General features: G+C 49.6%; 1 protein-coding gene across 2 annotated transcripts in view; it reads left to right on the top strand.

Annotated features, from left to right (window-relative positions):
* The window catches only part of AGAP3 (ArfGAP with GTPase domain, ankyrin repeat and PH domain 3), a 134,303-nt gene that overhangs the window by 87,728 nt on the left and 21,286 nt on the right, over positions 1-25,289 (top strand). For both annotated transcript variants that reach the window (XM_061449677.1, XM_061449676.1), the window contains exons 11-12: positions 1,774-1,942; positions 24,688-24,861. In XM_061449677.1, coding sequence (XP_061305661.1) covers positions 1,774-1,942; positions 24,688-24,861 — 343 coding nt within the window. The remainder of the gene's footprint in view (positions 1-1,773; positions 1,943-24,687; positions 24,862-25,289) is intronic.

Raw genomic sequence — 25,289 nt, 5'->3', positions numbered from 1 at the left:
TAAAAGCAGTGCGCTGGTGACCGCTCTCTCCGGCAGGCAGGCGGCTACCACAGCAATTGTGCTGAGTTAGGGAAAATCCTCCAGCCCCTCTGAGATTCCCTGCCCAGGGGTGCCACCAGGCTCCCACCCAACCAGGGACAGCTTGGAGCAATGTTTGATCGGGCTGGTTATGTAGGAATTCCCTGGGGCACCAAAGGGGATGTGTGTGTGTGTGTGTGTGTGTGTTATTTGAGGTCAAGTCACACAGAAGTTGGAGGCACAGAAGGGTGTGCTGCCACACTGCCCCGTCTCTTGGGTGTGCTGTGAGGACTGGATGCCTGCACTGGGTTCTGTGGAAAGAGAAGAGTTCAAACCCAGGGGTTGAGGTGCTGCTGCGAGTTTGTAAACCCTGCAGGTAGTAGTCATCCAAGACCACAGAACACTGCCCCTACTACAGCCCTCATTCACCTGCTTCTTGGAGCCAGGGACTGGGAGAATGGTTGCTCTTAAACTGGTCCTTGTTCATGTCCTTATGTCTTTGGATGTGGAAGCAGATGGGGACCAGCTCTGAGTTAATCTTTTTGGTGACCTCCTTGTGAACTGGAGCAGACCCAAGCCTCCCCGCAGCAGCTGCAGTCTCACCCTGGACTGTTGCTGCCACTTAGCTCCCAATTGCAGTGCACATCCATAGCACAGAGAGCCAGAGGAAGATGCACCCATATCATGATTCCTCCCAGAATCTTAGCGCAGCTTTCAGTCTCTGCTCCCTAGAGGTCTGCCCAAGAGCAGGGCAGGAAAGTTCCCCTCTGTGCGTCTCTCTGGAAATCACGTTGCTTAGGTCTTCCCTTTCTGGCCCAAGGAAGAGCCAGCCACATCAGAGAGGGTTAGGGGAGAGCTGCAATGCCCTGAAGAACAGAGATGGGGTGAAGATATGGGAGAGGACACAGCTCTCAGGAGAGGCTAGAGGTCTGCAGCCTTACTTTGATCAAAAGAGGGGATGCTATTAGGAGACAGGGCAGAATGACATTAACAGTCTGCACGTGGAGATTTTGGCTGAGTAATAGTCTACCAGAAGAAAGGGGAAGCACCAGGTTTTGAATAATGTAAAGCTATGCAGGTAAATATACGAGGGAGTTTTCCTGAGTTGTGTTGTTTTGGGCTTGAATTACCCTTGCTTTGACCCGAGAGGGAATTTCCAGGTACCCCATTACTTACACTGTCCTTTATTATATTATTAGCTGTTACAGCTGAGTGCTATGATTAAAAAGACAATAGATGACAGGGAAGAAGAACTGCCTGCCGCCTTCGTGCTCTTTTGCTCCATCTAATCTCTGATTCCCAGCCAGGCTTTCACAAATGGGCTTGTCATGGCATCTGACTGCCCATGGCAACATCCTGCCATTACTCATATCAAAGCTGACTAGTTCTGGGCACTGAAAGTGAGACCTGGCACTTCTCCGGAGCCAGTTGTAAGGCACCAGCTAGTCATGGGAAGAAGGCAGGTTGGAGTCAAGGCTTTGTATCCGTGTTGTCAGAAAACAGCTGGCTGTGGACACTGGGGAAGTTGTAGGGTCTTCCACCTCTCGGCCACCTGACATGAGACTTCAGTATAGTGCAAGAGAAACCAGCGCTGCAATGAGCTCCCGAATTGCTGGCTGACCATCTGTCTGGTAACCAGTTACCATGTGGGTGAATGGATCTGGGGTTTAGTTTTGATTATGTGGATGAGAGGGGAGCTGAGCATGCTGGGCCAGGGCTGAGCTGATCTCAAACCATTCTGCCTCTCTGCTGTAGGATTACATGCAGAACGTCCACGGGAAGGAAATCGATCTGCTGAGAACTACAGTGAAGGTACCGGGCAAGCGGCTACCCAGGGCAACAACGGCAGCAGTGCCCAGTGCCAGCCCCAAAGCTAATGGGCTTGCGAAGGAGAGGAGCAGCACTCAGCTCACAGGAGGCACAGGTAAGAGGTGGTGACCGTCCTTCTCTCTGGTTCATCGGCAGTGCCTTGCCTTGCTGCAAGCAGAAGTTGTTCTGAAGTTTCTTGCTTTCATCTCTTTGGTGGGTGTTGGCACTTCTGTACAGGTCTCAGGTAAGCTCCTAATGGGATTTTATGCTAGTTAGTGTCCAGGACAGAAGAAAGGGTGGAATGGCTTTAACTAGTGGTGTGAATTTCCTGAGAGGAAAGTTGAGTCTGATGAGTTTTACGAGTATACGGGGAAGCTGTTGCTTCCCAAAACAAAGGAAATCTCAACCAGGGATGTCTTGATCTCTGGCAAGTTCTCTTCTGTTTCTTTCCTTTTTGTGTGTCCCCCCCTCCCCCTCCTTTTGTCCTCCCTTTCCCCTGGAGAAATAGTAACGGTGAGGGACTTGTTTAGTAATTATTCTTCTGCTTACGCACTGAAGAGGTGCAGCTGGCACAGAGTGTTGAGAGGAGGTGAGGTTGGGAAGCTCTCTGGTTTCTCACAGAGTTCATGCCGCACTGCTTACTGCTTCTTCTGCTGCAGGAGTTATCACACCATGGAGAGCTGTTGAACTTCGAGCTTTCCTGCCCAAGTTTCCCAGGGCATAGACATGCCTTTATTTTGTCCTCCGGGCTGGTATCTTTGGCAGGATGAGCACTTTCCACACGTGTTCTTTCCAGCCAACTGTTGGCAGCAGTCTAGTATAGCAGGGTATGGTACCTCTCCACTCTTTGGGATAACAAAGGAGTGCTGCTAATGCTGCTGCTAACAGCAGTGCCACTGAGAGTGAACCAGATCCTGGTTTCTGTTTTGTGCTGCCCTGCAACACGGTTGTGTCCTGTGGTCTGGGTGTTGTCAGCACTGTGCTTCACAGCTTTCTGGAGCTGAGGACTCATGAGATGGGTGCAGCTGGAGTGAATGCCAGGAGCTGGCTGAGGTCTTCATAATCACACACGACACAGGGAATGCAGCATACTAACATAAAGAGTCCTTCTGAACCCGAACTTCTGTTCCTTAGAGTCAGAATTAGTCTGCAGACAGATAACTGCCAGTCAATTAGTCTTTGTGGACCAAGGATGTGCAGCTCTGCCTGGTTTCTGCAGTGGCTCTTCACTGTACACTTAATGTCTTCACCACACTGTACACCTTCAGCATGCCTGAGCATGGTAACGATTCCTGTCTCAGCACAGAGGCACTTCTCAGGCTTGCATTTCTAGGGTGCTTTGTCTGAGCTCCTACTCAGGTTATCGGAGCTGTAGGATGAATTCAAAGACAAACCACGGAAAAGCTTATGCTGATGTCAAACCAAATGATCACATAACCCTGTATCCTGCTTTCAGCAGTCATCTCAGTCCTGTTGGGCTCATGAGAGCAGATTGATATGTGACTTGATTACTGATCACTGCTGCTAGGAAAACCAGCATCTAGAAGTGAGCACTCTGCGAGGCCTTTCAGTCTGGTTGGCAAAGCCTGAGGAAAATCAGTGTGTGGAGGCTGAAGTTAGAGCAGTTTAAACTTGAGATGAGATGTAGTTTCCTAGCAGGGAGGGTAATTAAATGTTGGAATAGTTTATCTGGAGAGCTAGTGGACTTAGCCCTGCTTGAAGCCCTTAAAATGAGATTAGTTATCTTTCTAAAAGATACGCTTTCATCCAGCTCACGTGTCTGTTGCTGCATGCATATGTGCAGGGATCAACCTGGATGGATACAATAGTCTTTTCGCATGTAGAGATATGTGAGTTTGAGATTCCCTGGTCACTGTCTTCTCTCTGGGCCCCTGAGCGGAACAGCACTACCCAGAGCACATGCATCAGCACGGGGCTCAGCATTAAGACAGCAGCCTTAATCAGATTTTATGTCTTGGCTTTGGGTGGTTGTCTGCATTGTTCAGAAAGGTTTTTACTCCTGCTACACAAATGGTAAGATGTTTTCTGAGGGATTTTTCAACTCCCTGTGATGTCTCCAAGACTTACTGTAGCTGACGATGCAGTCACCACGGTAAGTGCACTGACATGATAAAGGTCCTCTGAGATGACTTGCTCATATCCCTGTGTAATGCAGAGTACTGGGTTAGGGGTTGGTTAAGAATCTGCCCTGCTTCAAATTATGAGGGACTTCACAATTTTGCTGCCTTTGGGGCTAGAGATAGGATTGTAACAGGAGTCTATTGAGCATCTCTCATTTAATCCATACTTTGGGCAGCTAGAGAGAGGGCACCTCCAAATTTGCAGTTCTCTGCCAGTGCACAGGTTAATCTTTAGAGGTCTTGAGCTTTGGAGACCTGAATGATTTGCTGTCTTACACCAGGAGTATCTAGGTAAAACCAAATGGCCTGTGTTTAGAGTTCAAAGCAAGTGGTCCATGGTTTCTTTGTGACCTGAACTCTGCCAGGGTAAGTGAGTGTGCTAATTGAAGTGTGAGTGTGCTAAATGAAGACATGTGCAGTCCTTACTCAGGGGCAATAAAAGTAGTAGATAAAGGGGAACAGGAGAAAGAAAGGATAAAGTACCTCACACTGCCCTGTGTGGGTAAAATACTTATATGTGCCACTTTGGTGGTGACTCAAAATAACTTCCAAAGTAGGCATAGACAGTACAACTTGAAGCTAAGTAAAGCAAGAATGGAGAAAGAGCTGGTACTTGTGAAAACCTGTGGGATTCTGAGCTCAATGGATGATGGTATTTAAACCATTGAAGAAGGCAAACTTAATCTAGTCAGGGTTGGCTTTATTTTAGGTTGCATGTATTCCCGTTGTAAACCCTGTTGTCAGAGGAACAGAATGTTGTCAGACTTTGCAGCTGCCTTATGTCCACCTAAGGCTTGCTCTTTGTGCAACATACGTGCAAATGTGATGTTGTACGTGCCCAGGGAGGTTTTGCAGTCTCCCTTCTCAGAGGTAATAAAAAAATAACCAGACAGAATCCAGGGTAGTTGGCTCCGGGTGGCCCTGCTTGAGCAGGGGGGTTGTACAAGGCGACCTCCAGAGCTCCCTTGCAGCCTCAGCCGCACTGGGATTCTGTATTCGTCTTACCAGTATTAAAAACTTGTCTCCAAGAGGTGTATATCTTCAGACATTTGGTGCAGAGATGGTGCTCCTGGAAGCAGGAGTTTGTACTGAATTAGAAACTTTTTTTTTTCCCCCTTTATCCCTTGGAAAATATATTGGGATTTGATCAAAGTTTTGGAAGTTGGTTACTGAAAGCTCTGGAGCACCTAAATCTCTTCCCGGGCTGTCAAGAGCTCCTGGCAGAATGGTCTGTGCTTTTCTGTGATATTTTTTTTCCTCACTTTCCAGCTGTAATGTCCTCCTTGCTTTTATTCTTGTATGCAGTTTTACTGGTAAAGAGACTATCCAGAGACAGGAGAGTCGCTAAGCTCAAGCAAATGTTCTGTTAACAGGTTTAGAGCTAACTAAATGCAGATAACCAGCATTAGTACAATGTGTATGTCTGAGCCCTAAATCAAGCCCTCCAACATCAAGAAATCCTAAAGTGCAGGTGCCTGGCTCGTATCCCCTTTGCCAGTTGTGTTAGTTGCATGCCTGGACCTCCATGCAACAGCACGTTCTTCATCCACGTCTCCATGCAGGATTTTCTTTTGCGTGTCATGCTTATCGTCTCCCCAGTTACATCCTGGGAGGCAAAGAGGACTCCTGTGAAGTGCCAGCCAAGGGGACCTCATCCAAGAGCATTTTGGATATGCCTTCTAGAAGCATCTCTTGTCTGCCCAAACATTTCCGTGACACTTTCCTGCCACCTTCTTGTCCCCTTGGTTTTTTTTGGAGACTTGCTGCAGACTGTCATTGAATCACTTGATCCTCTGACATTATGGTTCAGCCATGCTGGCTACCGAGCTGTTGGGTGTTCCTGGCGTGGTTCTGGCTTACAGCAAGGACTCTCCCGGGCAGCACCCTAAGGAGCAGTGCAGGCCAGCACACAGCTTGGGTGCAGCTTTTGGGGAGAGCTACCAATTATAGGCAAAAGCTTGGTTGTGCCGGGGGTCTCAGGGCTGAGAGGTGGTGGTGGTAGCATGCATGTCTCCAGAGTGTCTTGGTTTAAACCCAGCTGGTAACTCAGAGCCACGCAGCTGCTCACTCACACCCCACTTCCTCCCCCCCCTGCTCCCGGAGGAATGGGAAGGAGAATCGAAAGAATGTACTCCCATGGGTTGAGGTAAGAACAGTCCAGTAACTAAGGTATAACACAAACCACTACTGCTGCCACCAATAATAATAATTATAAGGGAAATAACAAGGGAAGAGAATACAACCGCTCACCACCCGCTGACTGATACCCAGCCTGACCGAGCAGTGCTCTAGCCCTTCCGGGTAACTGCTCCCGGTTCTACATCCTGGGCATGCTGTGCTGTGGTATGGAATACCTCTTTGGCTAGTTTGGGTCAGGTGTCCTGTCTCTGCTTCCTCCCGGCTTCCCCTCCTCCCTGGCAGAGCATGAGAATCAGAAAGTCCTTGGTCAGAGTAAACATTACTGAGCAACAGCTAAAAACATCAGTGTTACCAGCGCTGTTCCCAGGCTGAAAGTCAAAAACGCAGCACTGCACCAGCTACTAAGAAGGAAAAAGATGACTGCTACTGCTGAACCCAAGACACAAAGAGACCTCTTGGGGTGGGCAGGCCGCTGCTTCCGGCTGAGCTTTCCATGGGGGAGCAGCACTGGGGCTGCTTTATGCAAACACCGCAGCCCCAGGTCTGGCACAGCAAGCCAAGAGAGGAGCTCACCCCAGTGCATTATGCTGTCCCACTTGGTACCCCACACTGACACAGGTTTTTAAGCAGGGGTCCTGCTGGCTCTTGTGTTTCACTGTAAAAGGAAACCATTTAGTGGTATGTATGTGGTCAGGGACAGCAATGAACTCATTTTCTGTCAAGCCATCTCTCCTTTGCCTGGGGTGGGGGGGTTGTAGGTGGTCCACCTTCCATAGTCATGAGCAGAAGACTTCTTTGGGCCAAGCATCCTACATCAGGAAGGTGAATGATCTTATCCTGGAAGACATGCAGGAAAGAAGGGGGAGGTAACACTGATGCCTGGAAAGCCGCAAAGAGGAGGGGGGGACAGCTTGCCTTCATGAGCACGCCTGAACAAATTATCTCATTGCTTAGATGAGAATATATTGTGACTGGTGTGCATGAAGGCTAAGAATATGCTAAAGGTCGAAGTGGTACATGGATATAAAGAGAGTAAACACTTCTTATGATTTGGAAAGTGTTAGTCTTCATATAAAAAGTCTGAGAACTGCTTTGAGTAGCAAAGGCACCAAAGTAGAAATGAGGCCACCGAAAGGACCTAGGTTGGTCAGAGCATCCCTGTGTCTGGGTCACTGGGTCAGGTGTGTCCTAAAAGGACAGTGATACTTGCTAAAGGGCTTTTTTGAAACCATGAATAGAAGTTCTCCACAAGCAGTGGGAACTGTGAAGACTCCCAGTGTCTCAAAGGAAGAGCACAGGTGGGTACTGGCCTTTGGAGAAACCTGAGGAGTTCTTAGCAATTACCAAATCCCTGGTCAGGTGAGACAGTGCTGGCTGTGATCCCATGATGGAAACACCTGTGTTATTTTGGGTTTCTGGAGTGGAGCAGGACTGGGCCAGAGGCTGGGCATGCTGAGCATGGGCAGCATCTGTCAACTGCAGCTGGAGCAGATGGTGCCCAGTACTGCCCCAGGTCAGCTTTAGGCATTTAACTTCTGGAGGTGACTCGAGCACCTCTCAGCAGCTGATGATGTGCATATCTTGCTGCCAGAGCCTAAGGATGCTGGGAGCATGGACTCTGGTGGCGCGTATTCACTGCCCAAGTAGCAGGGCTGGTTCAGGTGTCCACTTCAGATCCTTGCACATCCTCTTCCCGCAGGAATATTGCTTCTCTTGCACTCTTCTTCAGGGATCCTCAGATGTATTTTTGCTGTAATTCATCAGGCTCACCCTTTCTGCTTTTTTGTCCCATCTGCATCTCATTCAGTGTGTGTTTCTGGTTTAAAGAATGAGGGCAACTCTTATTCAAAGTGCAGACTGGATGAAAAGGATTTTTTTTAGTGGGGGAGGACAGATGGTAGCACAAGAAAAATATGAAAACAGTGTCAGCAGGAGAGACTGGTCTCAGCACTGCTGTAGCCCCGAGTTCTGGCCTTGCAGAGGTTTGCAGGGACCTACTTCAAAGCAGTCAACACAGGAGAAAAAGGCATTAAGCATATTATATGAAAATGTGGTCTGTGGTGCCTGTGCACGTACCTCCATGGCCACGCACACAGCGTACGTGTCTGTTCCTTGACACTGCATTGCAGCTGAGCAGTGTGAGAGGAAGCTGAGCAGCTGAACACTGGAAAACCTGCCTTCAACTGAGAAGGTGAAGTGTAAGGAAAAATCAGCAGATTGCTGAGGTTGTCGTGGTTGCAAGCAGCTACATGGAGGCACAGTTACCGGCAGCAGAAGGCTGGCTGATCTAGCAGGCAGAAGCAGTGCAGATGCTCCACCTCAGCCAGAAATGCTGAGCCAATGCAGCAGTCCCAAGTGAGATGTTTTGCCCAGCATTGCACAGGCAGCCAGGCTAGGTGGCTTGGAGATGAGGACTAGAGCAAACAAAGCAAGGGAGAGCCAGAGCATGGTACTAGGGGAGGAGGTTAGGAGGAAGCTCTGCCTGTCTCTGCAGGGGCTCTCCAGCTCACCACCGACCATGTGTCTCCCATGGGATTTACTGCTAAGAGGTGTGGGAAAGTGAAGATTGCACCAGTGTCCCTTGTGTAGAGGTGGCCAAACAGAACAAGGTGGGTTGGTTTCAGTTCAGGGGTGTGAGCTTAAGCACGGGAGCCTTTTACGTGAGGGAAGAGCTGGAAAGGGCTGATGCTGGTTGGTTGCCTTTGCCCTGAGGAACAGTCTGCATGGTCTCACGTGTGTCAGGGCAGGCAGTGTGTGAGCACTGTTGCAGGATTGCTCTGTAGCCAAGGCAGGGCATTTTCTTAAGTTTGTGGTGGTGGAGGCACCAATTGGGGTACAGTGTCTTGGCTGGTGCTGTTACTTCAATGAAGTGACAAGGGTCCAGCTGTCTCCTAGCAGAGTTAGAATCATCATAGAGTCCTGGAGTGGTTTGGGTTGGAAGGGACCTTAAAGCTCATCCAGTTCCAACTCCCTGCCATGGGCAGGGGCACCTTCCACTGAACCAGGTTGCTCCAAGCCCTGTCCTGCCTGGCCTTGAACACTGACAGGGACGGGGCAGCCACAGCTTCTGTGGGCAACATGTTCCCATGTTCTGAGTGCTTACATTAATTCACAGCTCCACTGGCTGGAGCCAGCCAGGCAGGCTCCTCAGGCACTTGCAGAGGAGCCCTTGATGCACTGTGCATGGGTCGCTTGCCTCTACCCTTGGCTGTTGTGCCATATGGGGTGATGGGGGAGCCTGTCTGGTCTCAGTCACTCAACAAAGCGCCTGGGAGCACAGCCAGGGCTGGAGATGGGGATGGGGTTCCAAGCAGCTGCAGGATTTTTGCCAGGTTCATGCTGATGCTTAGCAGCACGCCCCATCCTTGCATCCAGAGCAGGTAGACCAGGAGCATGTTTGCAAAGGCAGGCAGGAGGGGAGCACCTTGCCATTGCCAGTGACTGCCTGGCTGCTGGTGCTGAGGGAGCATGGTGGCAGCGGGGCCCCCCTTCCACTGGGCCCGGTGCGTGTGCGCTGCCCCCCGATGCTCTGCCTCTGCAGAGTGAGGGATTGGCTCCCCCAGGCCGGGGTTGCTGAGCCTGCTGTGATCATGTCACGTCGGGCTCCGTCGATGTTAACATCTCATTATCTTTGTTACTGTAATTACATTATCCGCTGCTTTATGCAGAATTATTCTCCGAGGACTAATTGATGGATCCATGTTTAATTCATTAATCATTAGCATCAAATTCGACAATTACAGTGCACACTGATTGTGGAATTTCAAATGTAATGAGGGAAGAATTAACAAAGAAAAGGGAAAACCTGTTTCCCTGGCATACCGCTGCTCACCATGGGGGACAATGACATTGAGGGAAGAAGAGGCAGCAGAGAGCAGGGTGGCGCAGGTCATGGCAGAGATGAGGCTGGTGGGATCATCTTGTGCCTTTCTCTTGGTTGTAGCTGCACAACATACTTTCAGGTCAGAGCAGGGTTATTAATCCCCTATGAAGGGTGGGTATTTGGGTACTGGGGAAGAAGAGCTCAGCTCTTGCTTCTGGAACAAAGTTGCCTTCCCTACCCTACAAATAGCCCATGGATGCAGAAGCAGCGCATCTCACCCTGCCATGGCAGGTTTCTAGGAACACCAAGGACGCCCCAATGTACATGTTGTGCTCACACGGTTTGCAGGCTGGTCAGATTGTGGTCTTCAAAACGAGCTTTCTACCCCCATGATTTGCTCATTGTCCTGTGGCTGGTCTGTCCCTGCATGGAGCATAGGACTTTCTCTCAAAATCTGTGGCTGCATCTCTTCATTTTCAGTATTTGCCACCCTGAGGCAGGAGTCCTGTAGCACTGCTCTCTTTGTTTTGGTGCCTGTGAACTAGTTAGCAGAAAGAAAGGCAGAGCAGACTTTCCAGACCTGCCTCATCCGCCAGTGGATCTGCTCAGGACCACTGTTGGTGCAGTACCCACCACAGCTGTTTCAGTATCAGATGTGGATAGACTACTTCCCTCCATCCAGGCGTGCTACAGCACAGTCTCCTTGCTTATGCAAAGGGGCATCTTCTGCTTTGTATTTCAGTGCTTTCACTTTGCTCTTCTGACTGGAAGAGTTCAACGTTAGTTACTGTTCAGCCAAGGGACTGGAACTCTAACATGGGGATGCTGAAGCTGAAAGGAAGAGGGTGAGGGTCTGTGGTGCTTGTCAGTTGGGGACCTTTCTTCTTCCCAATAGTATGTTAAAGGGTTGTTTGTAGTCTGAAGATGAAGCATAGATCAGAGATTTAGTAAAATTTATCTGTAATTAATATTTTACATCATGAATCATGTATAAAATACTGCAAATTCATATGTATATTATAAATATTATAAATTCATGATAACATTCATATGGTAACATCTTACGAATGTTTATCTGGCTGCCTGAAGTAGGAAGATGAATCCAAATGTGAGGTTGGAGAGCCACTGCATTCAAGGATTTGCACCGAGTAGAAGCTAGAAATTGTCAGGACTTCACGGGAGAGAGAAGTGCATTGGAAACGTGAAGGAATGACATGAGGTAGGACAGTTCCAGCAAACCTTGGTGCCTAGTTCTTGTGGTGGGCAGAAGCCTGAAGGACCAAGGTATACTGGATCAGCTTGAGGTTTTTATTTGCGAGGCATATGCTACAGTTAGGATGGATTTCATATGTCCAAGCATATTGTTCTCTCACTATTATTAGTTCTTTTTATAGAAGAAAAACTGAAGCAAAGGGCCTGAAGCAAAACTGGGAAAAGCATCTGCTCACTATAAGCTCCCAGTTTAGAGCCTAAGAATTGCTAAGAACCTAGCCCTTTTTTAGCCCTTTAAAGCATAGCTGTGAGCAGTGAGTTCCTGTTTATCAGTCCTCAGGGTCTCCACCTGGGCACTTGGAACAGGAGGAACACATTATTAGTGACTGGTTTTGACAAGTGTCGATATAAGTGACTTGAACAGTAGTTCTGGGAATTTTGCAGCAGTGTACAGATTAGATCCCATGTTCTCAGAGGAAATACTCAGCTTCTTAGCCTTGGGCTGCCCCTGCTTTTCCTGCTGCCTTCTGCATTGTTCTTTTGGGCACCTTGATCCTGCAAGAGATCTTTCAGAGGTCTCGAATATAACAAACAACCTCACTCATCATCATCATCCCTGTTATCCTCAGGTACTTGTCTGCCCAGTCTGCCGGTTCATCTCCAGCCCACTGTCCTTCACGTGGGCAGCAAATCATAGGACCACAGACTGGCTTGGGTCAGAAGGAGCCTTAAAGCTCATCCAGTTCCAACCCTCTGCCAGGGGCAGGGACACCTTCCACTAGACCAGGTTGCTCCAAGCCCCTGGCCTGGCCTGGCCTTGAGCACTGCCAGGGATGGGGCAGCCACAGCTTCTCTGGGCAACCTGTGCCAGGGCCTCACCACCCTCACAGGGAAGAACTTCTTCCTCATACCTCATCTCAATCTCCCCTCTGTCAGTTTAAAGCCATTCCCCCTTGTCCTGTTCCTACCTGCCCTTGTCAAAAGCCCCTCTCCAGCTTTCCTGTGGTCCCTTTAGGCACTGGAAGCTGCTTTAAGGTCTCCCTGGAGCCTTCTGCATGCCCAGCTCTCTCGGTCTGTCTCCATCAGAGACGTGCTGTCACAGTGTGTTACTGGGACATGCCATGTCATGGTAGCAGTGGTATTTACAGTATTGCAACATGTTGCATCCTTAGGTTTTACCACAGTTTCGTCTCCTTTTAGATGGCCAGCTGAGTCACTCTAGCCTGTAGGTAGGCAGTGGAATGATTTTTCCAGAATGAGTCTGCCCTTGTGGGAGGAAGGAAGTGCTTTCTACTAGGGATGAAGTCAGATACACTGAGGTGTTTTGAGGTTTCTCTGGAGCAGCAAAGGTGTATGGCAGTGCTGCGGATCTGAACTGGGGCATGCTGTGGCCCATCAGCTGGAACTGCTGATGTGTTGGTTGCAAAGTGGAAAGGCACGCTGAGCTGCCCAGCTGAGATCTCCTGGACTCTATTTGAATATGCATAGTTGTTACTGAATTGTGCAAATTAGACTGTGTTTGCACCAGCCAAGACAGAAGGGATGTGGGGGTATCTGTGAGGCAGAGCAGCAAGAAGCAACTTGAATTCAGTTCAGTCTGTACACGGTCCATAGCAGCTCCTTGCCCACCAGTCCACATTCCTCCAGAGCCCGTCCCCATTGCATCCAAAGACCATTTTCTCTGTATTTAAGCTATTATGTGAAAGTACTGATAGCCTGTTCAGTCATACAGAAAACCTGTTGTATCATTCTCCAGCTTTACTGGTGACTCTGCAGATGTTTACAAAGATGCTACCGTTCTCAGAGAGTTGATGACCCAACTATCTTGAGCATGTTAAGTAGCTTCTTCATCTATTGCTTGGTTTCCAGAAGGGCCTCATGCTCCCCTTGTCAGAGCGTGTCTCCTCTATGGAGTCACTGAGCCAGAAATTGTGCCTGGGAGAGGAGCTGCCTGCTCCCACCATTCCTAGGAGCCATTGCCCAGCCATGAAAATGAGGTTTTGGCTCCTGGCAAGTGACCAGGCTTCTGTACAAGCATGGGGAGAAGGGCAGCACCTTCTTGCTTCAGACCTGCTCTTCTTCTTGCTGACTTGCTTTGCCAGACATCTGGCAGGCCAAAAGGGAGAAATCATTCTCCCTTCTGACCTGCCAGTTGCCAGAGTTTTCTGTCCAGAACCTATTCTATTTTTTCCCGTCTTTTAGAGGGCTGCTCACCCATCCTTCTGCTTTGTATGTCCACACCCAGGGCCTTGCTGCTTGGGAGGTGTGAGCACTGAGCTCACTAGATTTGTACGTTGGGCATTATGGACATGCTTTTATTGGGAGTTTTCTCAAAAGGCCATTTCTCTGGTCTGTGACAGACTGCTCTGGCTATTCCTCTTTGGTTTTCACTCTCATCCACAGCATCTTCCAGCATATCCAGCCCTTCTACCTGTCACACTTCAGACCATGGCCATGGCGTGACTCACGTATGGTCAGCAGTCATGTTCTCCAGGAGTATGAAGGGTAAGCATGCTGGGGTACAGCTTGAACCTGTGACCTTGATCTTCGCTCAGACAGCAGAGCATGGCTTAGGTGAGCTGCCATCCCCTGACAAGAGATGTAGGACCTTCTCAGGTCTCTGCTCCATTGCCTGATGGAGATGTAGGACCTTCTTAGGTCCATGCCCAACACTGCCCTTCTGGAGAGCCCAGCCTCTGCAGCTCCAGCACCCCCCACTGCATCCTGGCTCTAGACACAGGGCGTGAGTCCCAGTGTCCCTGTGAGAAGCACATGTAGGTGCAGCCCTGTTCTGTGGAGGTGGCCGTGAGTTGTGGTGCGAGCATCCAGCCATGCTGAGCCCAGCAGTGCCGTAACAGCCCTGGCTTTGCTCTGAATCCTTGGGGTGGGCTGTCCACCCCCTTATCCAGACCAGTGAAGGAGCAAGGCTGTGCCATAGTCACCATCGCTCAGATCCATCTCACCGCATGGAGGTCCTGGCCCTCAGAACCAGCAGTGCTGTTGGCAGTGCAGGCGGGGAGCAGTTGGAGCATGGGAGGGAGCTGCCAGTGCTTCCTCCCCTCCTCATCACAACTCTCTCTGCCCTCCCTGATGGGAAACCAGAGATTGATTTTCTCCGACCCAACAGCATAATCACTAACCCTAATTAGAGATAATTACTGGGACTTGATATACTTATTACTTGCTAGAACACTAAAGGAGCTGTGCATTGCAGGCTGAACAGGGAAAAAAGGCCTCAGAGAAAGTGAGGAGGAGAGGAACAGAGAGAGGAAAAGAGCAAGGCAGAGAGAATGCTGTGATGATCAGAGCCCAGCGCAGGGACGATGGAAGTGCTGAGAGAAGCCAGATGGGCACACAGCTTCATCGCACAGGGGCAGCAAGCCAGACCCATGGGCTGCAGTTGTAGTTATAAGCATCCTGTATTTCTGAACATCTGGCTCAGGGTGTCTTGCACAGGGCACCTGGAAAAATGAAGAGGGTGTAATTAGTAGCCACCTGTGAAAATTTCAGTGTAAATAACTTGCCCCACATTGCCAAGGCAGACTGGGGTGACAGGGTAGCTGGTGTTCCCCTGGGGTGGACTGAGGACCTTTTCCAAAAAACTGTGCTTTCGCTTACATACAGACCACACTCGTGCTGCAAGAGAGGGAAGGGCAGGGGAACAACTTGTTACAGGCAGCAAACTCGTGGCCATTCTGCTGTCACCCAGTCTTCCTGCCAGCCCATCCCTTCTGAAGTGCAGGCTGCCATTCCTGGTTTGAGTCCCCCTTCCTGCCCTCTGGTCTACACTAGAGGTGCATGGGGTCGGTGGCTGGTGTCTTCATTCTGTTGCTGGACAGTCAGGTGCCCCAGAGGAAGGTATAAAAGCCCATTGCTAGCAGGCAAGGGATAGAGTCATTCTGTTATGAGCTCTGTCCCTTCCTAGGGTCCTGTGGAGCGCCCCTGACTCATCCATGGTCTCACTTGGTATTGTTGCACACTGGGTAGTTGTGTTGCTGTGTGTCAGGCAGTCTCTGTGGGCAAAGCAAGCAGGGCTGTATAAAACATGCTTTGAGTGAGTAGCTGTAGAAACAGAAGTTAGGTAAGACAGTATAATACAATTCTAGCGTAAGCTGGATGGCCTTTTCAGTTGCTACCATTTGTGAGCTGTGTGCAAATGCTGGGTTTTCATCAGTCACTGCAATACTTGTCCAGGCGCGCGCTTGTGCAGCAAACCCAGAAAGTTCTGGGTCTACTTCATTCCTTCCTGCAGTTTTGTATCAGACTTGGCTTCCTGTTTCTGGCTGTAAATGCAAATAGTAATTTGTATTGGTGCAACCTTGTTTGGGTTGGAAAGGACCTGAAGATCATCTAGTTCCAACCCCCTTCACACTAGACCACATTGCCCAAGGCGCTGTCCATCCTGGCCTTGAACACTGCCAAGGGATGGAGCATTCACAGCTTTCTTGGGCAATCTGTCTCCCAGTGCCACCTTGGTGATCTCTTTTGGACTCTTCAGCATCATATTGTCTTCTCTGGTTTGTATTTTAGGCAGTATTACTTGTACATTTTCTGCAGCTTATGATTCCAGGTTTCTGCCGAGACTCTTAAGTGACACCTCTGGCCATATTAACAGACCAGGAGTGAGATACAGAGCAAGGATTCTTTCCTTCATCTGCACCCCACTGCTCATTCCTAGCAGTTTGTTTTGTGCATCTCCAAAACAGTTTCAGAGTGTTTCATTGCAACATGTTGGAGAGTAAATTACGGTATTGTGGTGGTAGTCACTGAAGGACTTAGCCAAGTGACAGTGAAGCTTCCTGAGGCTTCCTGAATTAGGCTGGTTCAAAGCAGCAGTGCAGCCCCATGGAGAGTGCCATAGGTACCCTCATCTGAAGCAGATGAGGAGATTGAATCATGGAACTGAACTTTAGTAGTGGCTTGGGCAAAAGTAACCTTGACTTCATTGTACTGGTGTTCAGGCAGAATAAAATTCAAATCAGAAATAAAGCATATTAAGCACACACATGCACAGACACACGCACGCAAAAATATATATCCAAGCCAATTTAACAAAGCTGAAAGCAATTATGCACCAGATCATCTGGGAGAAAGAACTTAAAAAAAAAAAAAAGAAGCAAAGCATAATTAGGAGTTTTTAAAGAGCATCTCACTGAATACCAGAAAGTTGAAATCAAAAGGAAGGTTGCACTTCTTAAAAATGTATTAATCTGGGTTAAGAGGAGACGTAAGCAATTCGCTTTTTCTCAATCTAGATAGTGAAGAATGCACAGGAACAAAAGAAAGTGGAGGAGAGCCAGCTGTATTATGCTGATGTGTTTTTTATATCCATGTATCTGTGTGTATGTAGAAAGCAATAGAAATAACAGCAACAAATAAAGTAATGGATAAGTATTGAGCAGAAGTTGGAAGCTGCAGTAGGTAGGTAGTTGATAACACCGGTGTGGTCCTGCATGGCCAGCTGGAACCACGGGTAGAGGCTCTCTCTGCCATTTAGCCCTTTGCCAGAGCTCCACAGACTAACATCCGCCGTGAGTGATTAATTATGAGCAGCCCTCAAAGTGACCCTTTTGGCTTTGTGGGAAGCATTCCAGCTCCTGACGTTCCCAGACTTGCTCTGGTTACAGCTGCACAAAGGGTTTGTTTCACCGCTTTCTCTGTGTTCGTTGCTTGTGGAGCAGTCGTGCACCTTGTGCCTGCCCAGCTTCCCCAGACCATGATTAGTACCAGTCACATTCAGGGAAGAAGTTAAATACATTTGGCAAATTATGCTGTTAAGAACTTGAAAATGAGGTCACCAATGAGATAAGAATGCCAGCACACCACAGCTGCTGGGTACGTCCACTAGCGTTCTCCATAGGGACATCAGTGCCTCAGCTGATGGGAAGATGCCACATCTGGAAGCTTCTTAGTTTGTGGACTTCTCAGTTGGTCATCTCTGCTGCCTTTCTCCTAGAGGGAACCCTCTCTTTTCTTCTCTCTCATAGCTGTTTCACTTGAAAAAAAGACAAATCCTGCATCTCTCTTCCTCCAACACAGATCCGGATGTTGAGCTCAAAGCAGCTCCTGTGTCCTCCCTGGTGCTTTGTTCTGTTCTGGTCTCAGCAGTGCAGTGTGGAAATGCAGCAGGGTCTCATTCACCACCACTCAATGTATCTTAACTATATGCTGGTCTTATGCCTTGTACTTGGTGAGCTTCTGCTGAAGTGACTGCCTTGTCCACAGCATTTTCTGCCTGTGAATCATGAGAATAGTCACTGTTCATGTATCTTACTAAATTCCTAATCCTCAACTTTTACATGTTCCATAACATGGAAATGAAAGTGATGGATTTAGTATCTGAAGCTCGTTTCCCAGCTCACCTTCCCCCCTCTTGGCTAGTTTTAGGAGCCTACATTAACATGGTTGCGCAAGGGGATACAGAAAAGGTAGCAAACAGAGTTAAAGGCAGTTAAAAGGGTATTTTTTTCCAAGTTTATTAGGAACTAATGAATCCTAAACCGAGCATTTGCTCATTGCGGTATGGAAATAGTGGAATGGTTAATAAAGAAAAAAAGAAGATAAGTGTTCAGTGAACACTTCTGTTTGTTGTCTGGGAAGAGGTAAGATGATGCATCTTATCACAGAATGATGAATTCTTCATATTCTAACTGTAATTAGGAAGCATATTAAACAGCAGGTAGGAGATTTAGACGTGTTTGAATCAGCAAGTCTGAATTACTTAATTCAGGAATTCTAGAAGATGTGGTCAAGGTCTTTCTGACGTTTTGATGGTGACTGTCAGTTTTGGGATGGGGAGGACTTCTGGAGGCCTGAAGTTCATGGATTTTACGTGTCCCCAGTGTGAAAATGAAACTGGTAGACTGGATAGGACTTGGAGAATAGCTGTGAAAACAGTGAAATGCTTACAAAATGCACCTTGTAGTGAAAGATTCAAGGAGCTCAATTTGTTTAGTTTATTGGGGAAAGGGTGAGAGATTATTTCAACACCATCTGCAAGTACCTATATAGGAACAAAAAATTGGTAATAGAGAACTCTTTATCAGATAAAAATACACCCAGATCCAGTGATGGGTAGCAGAAGCGAGACAATTCAGACTAGAAATAAGGTGCAAATTTCAACGGTGAGAGTAATTAACCACTGGAACTACTTATCAGGAGTTGCTATGATTTCTCTGTCACTGACAATATTCTAATCAAGTTTAGAAGATTTCTAAAAGGGATGTTGTGGTTCAAACAGGAGTAAATTAGTGAAAGACCTATGGTATAATCTTAGGCTGTACAAAAAAGATCAGACAATCAGGGGGTCCTTCTGGCTGCTTTGAATCCATGTCCAGATGTGCAATCGCCTGCTCTCCTGGCGGATTTGCCTCTTCCCCACAGAACTCCAGCCACCCTTCCTTTGCAGTGGAGCTGCAGGGTGAGTGGGCATGGTGTGCTCCATGGTGGGCTCTGCGTGGGTGTGTGGGTTGGGTAGAGCTCAGGCTTAGGAGGACTGAGCATCTCTGGCTGCCTGTGGTTCCTGGGGTGTCGGCATGCTCTCGGTGCCTGAGGATTTAGGGGGTTGGCCATCTCCTGTTCACAGGCTTCTCTGGTCTGCTGGAGTCCTGCTAACTCAGTATGTGGAGTCAGCCACCATCTAAATGAGAGGTGAGTCTGGGGTGTCAGCTTGAGACGCCTTGCCTTATCTCCCGTGCCCCTGAGTTTTGGTTGGGAGATGGAAGTACAAAATGTTAACCATGTCATGGTCAGCCCTTTCCATTGTGCTGCAGGCAGCTTCATTTTCGGTCCTCCTGGAGATGTCTGGACTATGCAGAGCTGTTTCTCTTGGTGGTTTGTACCCACCACAGATTAGCTTTGGTAGGAGCCAGGGTGTTAAATAGTCACTTACCATGCGCATATGTCCAAAAACATGCTCTCCAAATGCAGTGCTAAGAAAGGAGGAAGATTCCCCTGTGTCAGAGCATCTGTGAAGCCCAGTGAAAGGCAATGGCTCCCACTGTGTGCAAGCTGGCAGATCCTCATGGCCTTGCTAAGAAACAGGGCTGGGAAACCTCAGTTGCCTGTGGTTTGGATCCATGATTTCACACAGACATTCACTGTTGGCAGAGCTGGGAAGGACATCTGTCATCCCAGAACATATCCTGCCATGCTTGTGGGGCTTTGTAGGTGGTCGGCATTGTTACCATATCCCAAGGAGAACTTGAAAGTTGATGTCTTTCACATGATGTGTCTGCATCCTGGTGCTTCTGGTTGGTAAGAGCTAGCCTACATTTTTTGGCCTCTGTACTGGTGGGAACTGTTCAAGAGGAAGGAACCAACTATGTCCAGCAAAGCAGAATGCAGTGCTTCATTCAGAAAACCAACCTGACAGAGACTCTTCTGGCTCTGGACCTGCTCTGGGAGTGAGGGCAGCTCTGGGAAAGGCAGCGTCAGGGTGCTCCCAGGGCAGCTGCATTCCTGCGTACATGGCAGCTGACCGCCCATTGATGGAGAGGGGTGAATTATGTCTTTACCAGCGGGGATTTCACAGGCAGTCAGTTTAACCAGGCTCACTGGCTCTCACCTCCCCTCAAGAACCAGCTGGTTCCTCGGAACGGGGGAGTTTCCCACCAGCTGGAGGTGGGTACCCATCCAGCCCGTGCTGCGCAGCCCAGGAGCAGTGTGCTGAGATCCAGAGCAGCCATGGCTGCCCCACACATGCAGCTTTCAGGGAGGCTTTGAGACATGCTCTGGCTGCCAACACCAACAGAGTACACTAAGGTGGCTTGCAGTAACTGTGACTTTGGAGTAAATGATGATTGGTTGGCAACATGTACGTTAAAGTTTTGGTTAATGGGTAGTGGTAACTGATGACTCTCTGGGATGTGGTTTGGCAGATAGTGAATAGCATTAATCTGCAATGTGCTATTGGCTGACTGCAGGACAAGAGAAAATAGGGTTTGCTTCATGCCAGGGTGTTATCACCCCATCCTGGGGTTACCTCCGTCACCATCTCATGCCATATGGCTAGCAGGCTCTAGCGAGGTGTCAGCAGCTCTATTCAGCACCAGAGCAAGGCCTGACACTTTAGAGAAAAGACCCAACCTTGGCCATGGAACCCAGGGGATTTTTATTGTGTTACAGTCTGCTATGTCCATTGGCCAAGGGAGGATGAGCCTTTGGGAGCCAGTCCCCTTTCTCATGTTGAAATTGCAGTGTTCCTGGGCTGACAGCATCAAACACAGCAGAGATTAGCCCAGGACCATAATCACTGGTATGTGTTTTGGCTGTCAGTGCACAGAGAGCATCCATCTGTGCCACTGAAGCAGTCTGTCTTCCATGTCCGGGAAGAAGAAAGTCTCTCTGCCATATCCATGTCCGAGTGCAGACATTCCGCACTCAGGATATGTGCATCAAGGACATGTGTGGCTTCACCAGGAGCTTGTTCAGAGTGGGTGTTGGATGCTTGTGGTAGGAGGTAGAGCTGATGTGTCACTTGGTTTCTTCAGTGCTGGTCAGGTTATTGTGTGTTCAAGGAAGACAAAGAACAAGTCCTTTCCTCAGTGAACTTGTCAGGAATGTATGTATTTCTGTATTGCTCATGTTAAGATAGTATGCGACTGATGTAGCACGTCCATGCACTCGTGGTGCTACTGCTGGCAGTCTGCAGGAATTCAGGACTGCCAGCTGTAGGACGTGGGCAGGTGGGCTAGCAGGATTAGTGGGAATGGGATGTCAACTTTGTTTTCTGTACCCATTCCACCTTAAATTAGTTTGTTTCAGGGTGGTAGGTCGTGCATGAAGCTCTAGGTGAGGTATCACACCAGATTTGTGCAGGAAGTGTAACACAACACATACGTCATCTAGTACATGGGGGATCCCGTTTGGCTTTCCAGCCTCATTGGTGGTGCGTTTCAGTAGTGCTGTGAAAAGGCAATACTTGTAGCATTCCTCCTCCTCTGGTGGTCCCAGTTAGAAGCCCCAGTCTAGTGGAGACGTTATTGTCATTGGGGTGCAATCCAAATCCCATGGAAAGCAGTACGTGCGTTCCCAGGATTTTCTGAATCACGCCCATTAGTTCCAGGGTACCTGCCTTTGCATTTTGTGCTAAATAAATATTATTGCGGTTTTGTTAGCTCACTTTTCAAAATGACATTCTGTTTTTAGGTCATTTTCCATTTGCTGCTATGTTATCAGTTAGGCTTTACTTAAAAAAGGCATCACGAAGCTTTGCGTACTGGTGGGGACACACTAACATGGCTATATGAATCTCTTTTGGGGGGATTTTGAGGAAATAGTGATTGGGAGAGCTTTGCCTGAGGGACTATAGGCAGGGTCAGGGAGAGTTCAGATCCTGAAGGCTTTGGCTCAGAGAAGCAGTATTTTACATGTAGCCTTTTATTCACCTTTCGCTTTGCTTGCCTAATATAAAGGGAACATGTCCAGCAAAAGGGCAGTTCCTGAGAGCTCCAGCCTTGTTGGGACCACCTTGCAGATCCCTGGGACAAGGGAGTGGCTGGGCTGTGAGGACATTTCTGTGCCGCTGAGTGATTCCAGGCAGCTGGTGTGAAATGCAGGGAGCTCCTGGAGACACTGCAGAGGCTGATAGAAGCTGTTCTGGAAGTCTTAGCAGCACTGTTTCATTACAAAATGAGAGATTCAAGCTGGCACCACTTCTTCATGGCATGTCCTGCTGGCAAGGCAGGTGTCAGGTTTGGGATACTTGTGCTGGGTACTGGTGCAGGGTTGGGTGGTCAGAGCAGGCTCCGAGCACATCAGTGGCTTTCCCAAGGACATCTTTTTCTGCACACACTGGTGTCCTGCAGGCCTGACTCAGGTCACAGCACAGCTGTGGCCACCACAGCGCAGTGTGCTTCTGCAGCAGCCACTGCCAAAGCCGAGCAGGGTTGCAGAGCCAGCTCTGGAGGTGCTGGGGTTGCTGCTTTATGAGCCTGACCGCAGCAGCCTTCCTTTCCTGCCACCAGCAGTTCCTGCTGCCCAGCCTCACCTCCTGTACATGCCACAAAACCAAGGAGGTTATTGCTGGGGGCAGGTTTGGAGGGAGCCTTGGCAGGTTGCATGTCCCTGCCTCTGGTGAGGGCTGAGGCACTTTGTGGGAGCTCAGACTGCTCCTTGGAGGAGCAATGGAAGGGCATGTGCCCGGTATGGCTGGCACGGAGGTGCAAGGGCAAATCTGGGCTGCCTGGCCCTCATCAGGGCTTTCCCCTTTGCTTCCTGCAGGCACTCTACACTCCTGCTATTTGCCTCTGTCTCCTGCATGGCTGTGGTGATAGACATGTGCTGTGTGTGCAGCCTGGCTTGCGGCCCGTCCCATCCCATCCTGTCTTGTCCCAGCAGCATGATCCCCAGGACCCATATCTTCCCAGCCCCAGGAGAGCTGCGTTGTCCCTGCTCCAGTGGCAGCAGGCTCCCTCCCATGAGGAGGCAAGAGGAGATGGATGCAGCAGTCAGGAGCGGAGCGCCAGCTAATTACCCTTCCGAGTGTGTCTTGTAAATTAAGGGCTAATTAGAGGCAAAGTCAGTGTCATGGTTTTACACGTGTTTCTGTGGCGCTGAACAAGGAGAGGGAGGGGGAACGTGCAGCAGCCGGGCTGGAGGCAGGCAAGCCAGCGCCTCTGCTGCTCCTGCCCCACGGGCAGGGGCCCCAGCAGCTTGCAGGAGCAGGGCACCAACAGCCCTGCAAGCTCTGTGTTGGCACTGCCACGGCAGGCAGGATCTGCAGGCAGGGCTGACAGAGAGTCTCAGCACCGTGCAATGGAGAAGGGATTCTGTGATTCTGTGAAAGGGTTTTTGGTCCAGGGTGGGTACATGAAGAGGAGGATGGGAGGCACCTGCCATGCTGACATTGAATGGGAAGTGCTCGTGGACGGCAGGCATGCGAGGTACAGGGATGATGGCCCAAATCGCCCCTCTGTTCAGCACACACCTTGGATCCACCTTCTGTAGGGGGGGATTTGGGCTTTTTGAGCAGTCATTTCAGGCACTCTGCAGCCTCAGGCAGCACTCAGGCACCAGTAACATTCGAATCACATTTCTTAGGTTTTCATGGAAACAGCAGGGACAGAAACTTACGTTTATGTACAGATTCTGAGGCTTCACATGGGATTTTATGGGGCTCTACTCTTAGTGAAGGGTTGCTGAGCACTGGAACGGGTTGCCCAGCAAGGTTGTGCAATCTCCTTCACTGGAGAAACTAAAACACTGTCCAGACACAGTTGTGGCAACTGGCTCTGTGTGGCCGTGCTTGAGCAGGGATTGGGCAGGGTGACCTCCAGACCTCCCTTCCAGCCCCAGCCATGCTGGGATTCTGCAAGAGCAAAATGAGGCTGGTCTTACACAGTGAACAAGCAGTCAGCTGAGCTGTCCTGGCTGTAGCAGATCAACTGGGGGCCTGCTCCTGCAAGTGTCCATCTGCTCTCCAGCCTGCTTCTGTGAAAGATCCTACTTACATGGCAGTCTCATGAAACAAGTTGCTTGGTTTCTCTTAGCCCGGTTCCTTGTGTGATGATGGGGTGGTTGGCTCTGGCAGGGCTGGGTCCATGTCTCATCAGCCTGGCACGCTGTGGCTGGAGCTGTTCAGGGGGTCCTGCGCTCTTCCGTGGCCGCAGGGGCTGCTGTGAGAGTCCCAGCTCAGGATCTGCACCTGAGGTGGCGGAGGGAGGGAGCTTCAGAGTAGGGAAAAAGACCCTTTTCTTTCTTACCCCCAAGCTCCCAGAGCATTCATTCCACCATGGCTGGACTGAATGCCCTAAGGGAATGTGTAGGGTAATCCCTCTAGGACAGCATCATCCTCCTTAACAGATTGCCTGCAGCCTTGAACTGCAAGATTTTTGCTCCCTGTCAGAACCACTCTATTTACTATTCTGGAAATTTTGGATATTCTTGTAATCTAGAAACACTTGACCCATTTTGAATCGCTGAGAGATCTTGTCTTCCGTGACAGTCTCTAAATCCTCAGAATACTCTTTTTCTTGGGGGTTCAAGCTCCTGGCCTCAGCTCCAGAGGTTTCCCAGCTAGTGCGAAGAAGCATTTCCACCCATAGTTCCCACCTTACAGACCTCTGTTGCCCTGATTGTCATCCTTCATGTGATTTCCCATTTACTCATAGTGCCTCCAACGTGGTTGTGTTTCTTGCTAGAGACACACAAGGAGTTAAGGAGTGAGGATGAGGTGAGATGGGGTGGTTTTGTGTTTGTCCAGGTGCCTGAGGCTGTAGTAAAAATCACGAGCAGAGCACAAACTCCAGCTGCAAAATCTGGCTGGAGGTGGAAGCTGTGTGCCAGGATGCCTGGCTGTGCATCCTAGGGTGCTGTCCTGAAATCCATCGAGCTGGGTGTCCCTCTGAGGAGTGCTGTGTGCTGGGCAGTGCTTTTTTCTCAGCACATTTGAGGGGGGTGATGTGCTGGCATCCCTTGGGAGAGGAGAGCCAGAGCCTGTCCTCATGCAGGGCCATGTCTCATCATGTAGAAGACAGCTTGTCCTTCTTCCACCATGCTCCAGAGGAGCAGTTAGTCCATGCTTAATGTGTGCCTCTCTTGCAGGTGCCCCCCACTCGACCAGCAGCACCTCCCTGCACTCAGAGCGCTCCATCAGCGGCATCAACCTGGTGGGTTTCAGCTCGAAGCCGGATGGCATGCACCAGCGCTCCTACTCCGTCTCCAGTGCAGACCAGTGGAATGAGGCTGTGGCCATCCCTGGCAGCTGCCCCAACCCCTGTAAGTAGTGCTTCGGACCCTGCTCCCCTCAGTGGCACAACCTGGGGAGGTTTGTGTTAGTGATGGGGGAGCCCTGAGCTCTGCCCTGTGGCTGTGAGCCCAGTTTGCTCGCGGGTGTCAGACACAGCCTTTGGGGCCTTGCTGGGACTGTCCACCTTCGTGAGGGTCAGCTGGCGGCCGTGTCCATACAGGGGGGAGAAGCTCTCCCGTGGGCGCAGTAACAGAGCCTCCCTCCAGCCAAGGGATGCTGCTCTACAGCAGTACTGCTCTGGCCTCTCTTCTCCTTCTGCCCCAGTCAGCTCGCCATGCGAGAAGCAACCATTGCTTTCCCCCATTGCTGCTCCTCGTCGGCACCCCCAGCTCCCAGATTTTGGGGCAGTTGAACGAATAGGAGTAATTCCTGGCTCTGGAGCACACACTGAACACGG

The sequence above is a fragment of the Pezoporus flaviventris genome, unplaced genomic scaffold (genome assembly GCF_033815535.1).
Source record: "Pezoporus flaviventris isolate CSIRO_AGI_PZ_B2104156 unplaced genomic scaffold, CSIRO_AGI_Pfla_v1 ptg000007l, whole genome shotgun sequence".
Lineage (NCBI taxonomy): Eukaryota > Metazoa > Chordata > Aves > Psittaciformes > Psittacidae > Pezoporus > Pezoporus flaviventris.
The sequence above is the reverse complement of the archived record's forward strand: the minus strand, read 5'-3'. Positions and strand labels throughout refer to the sequence as shown.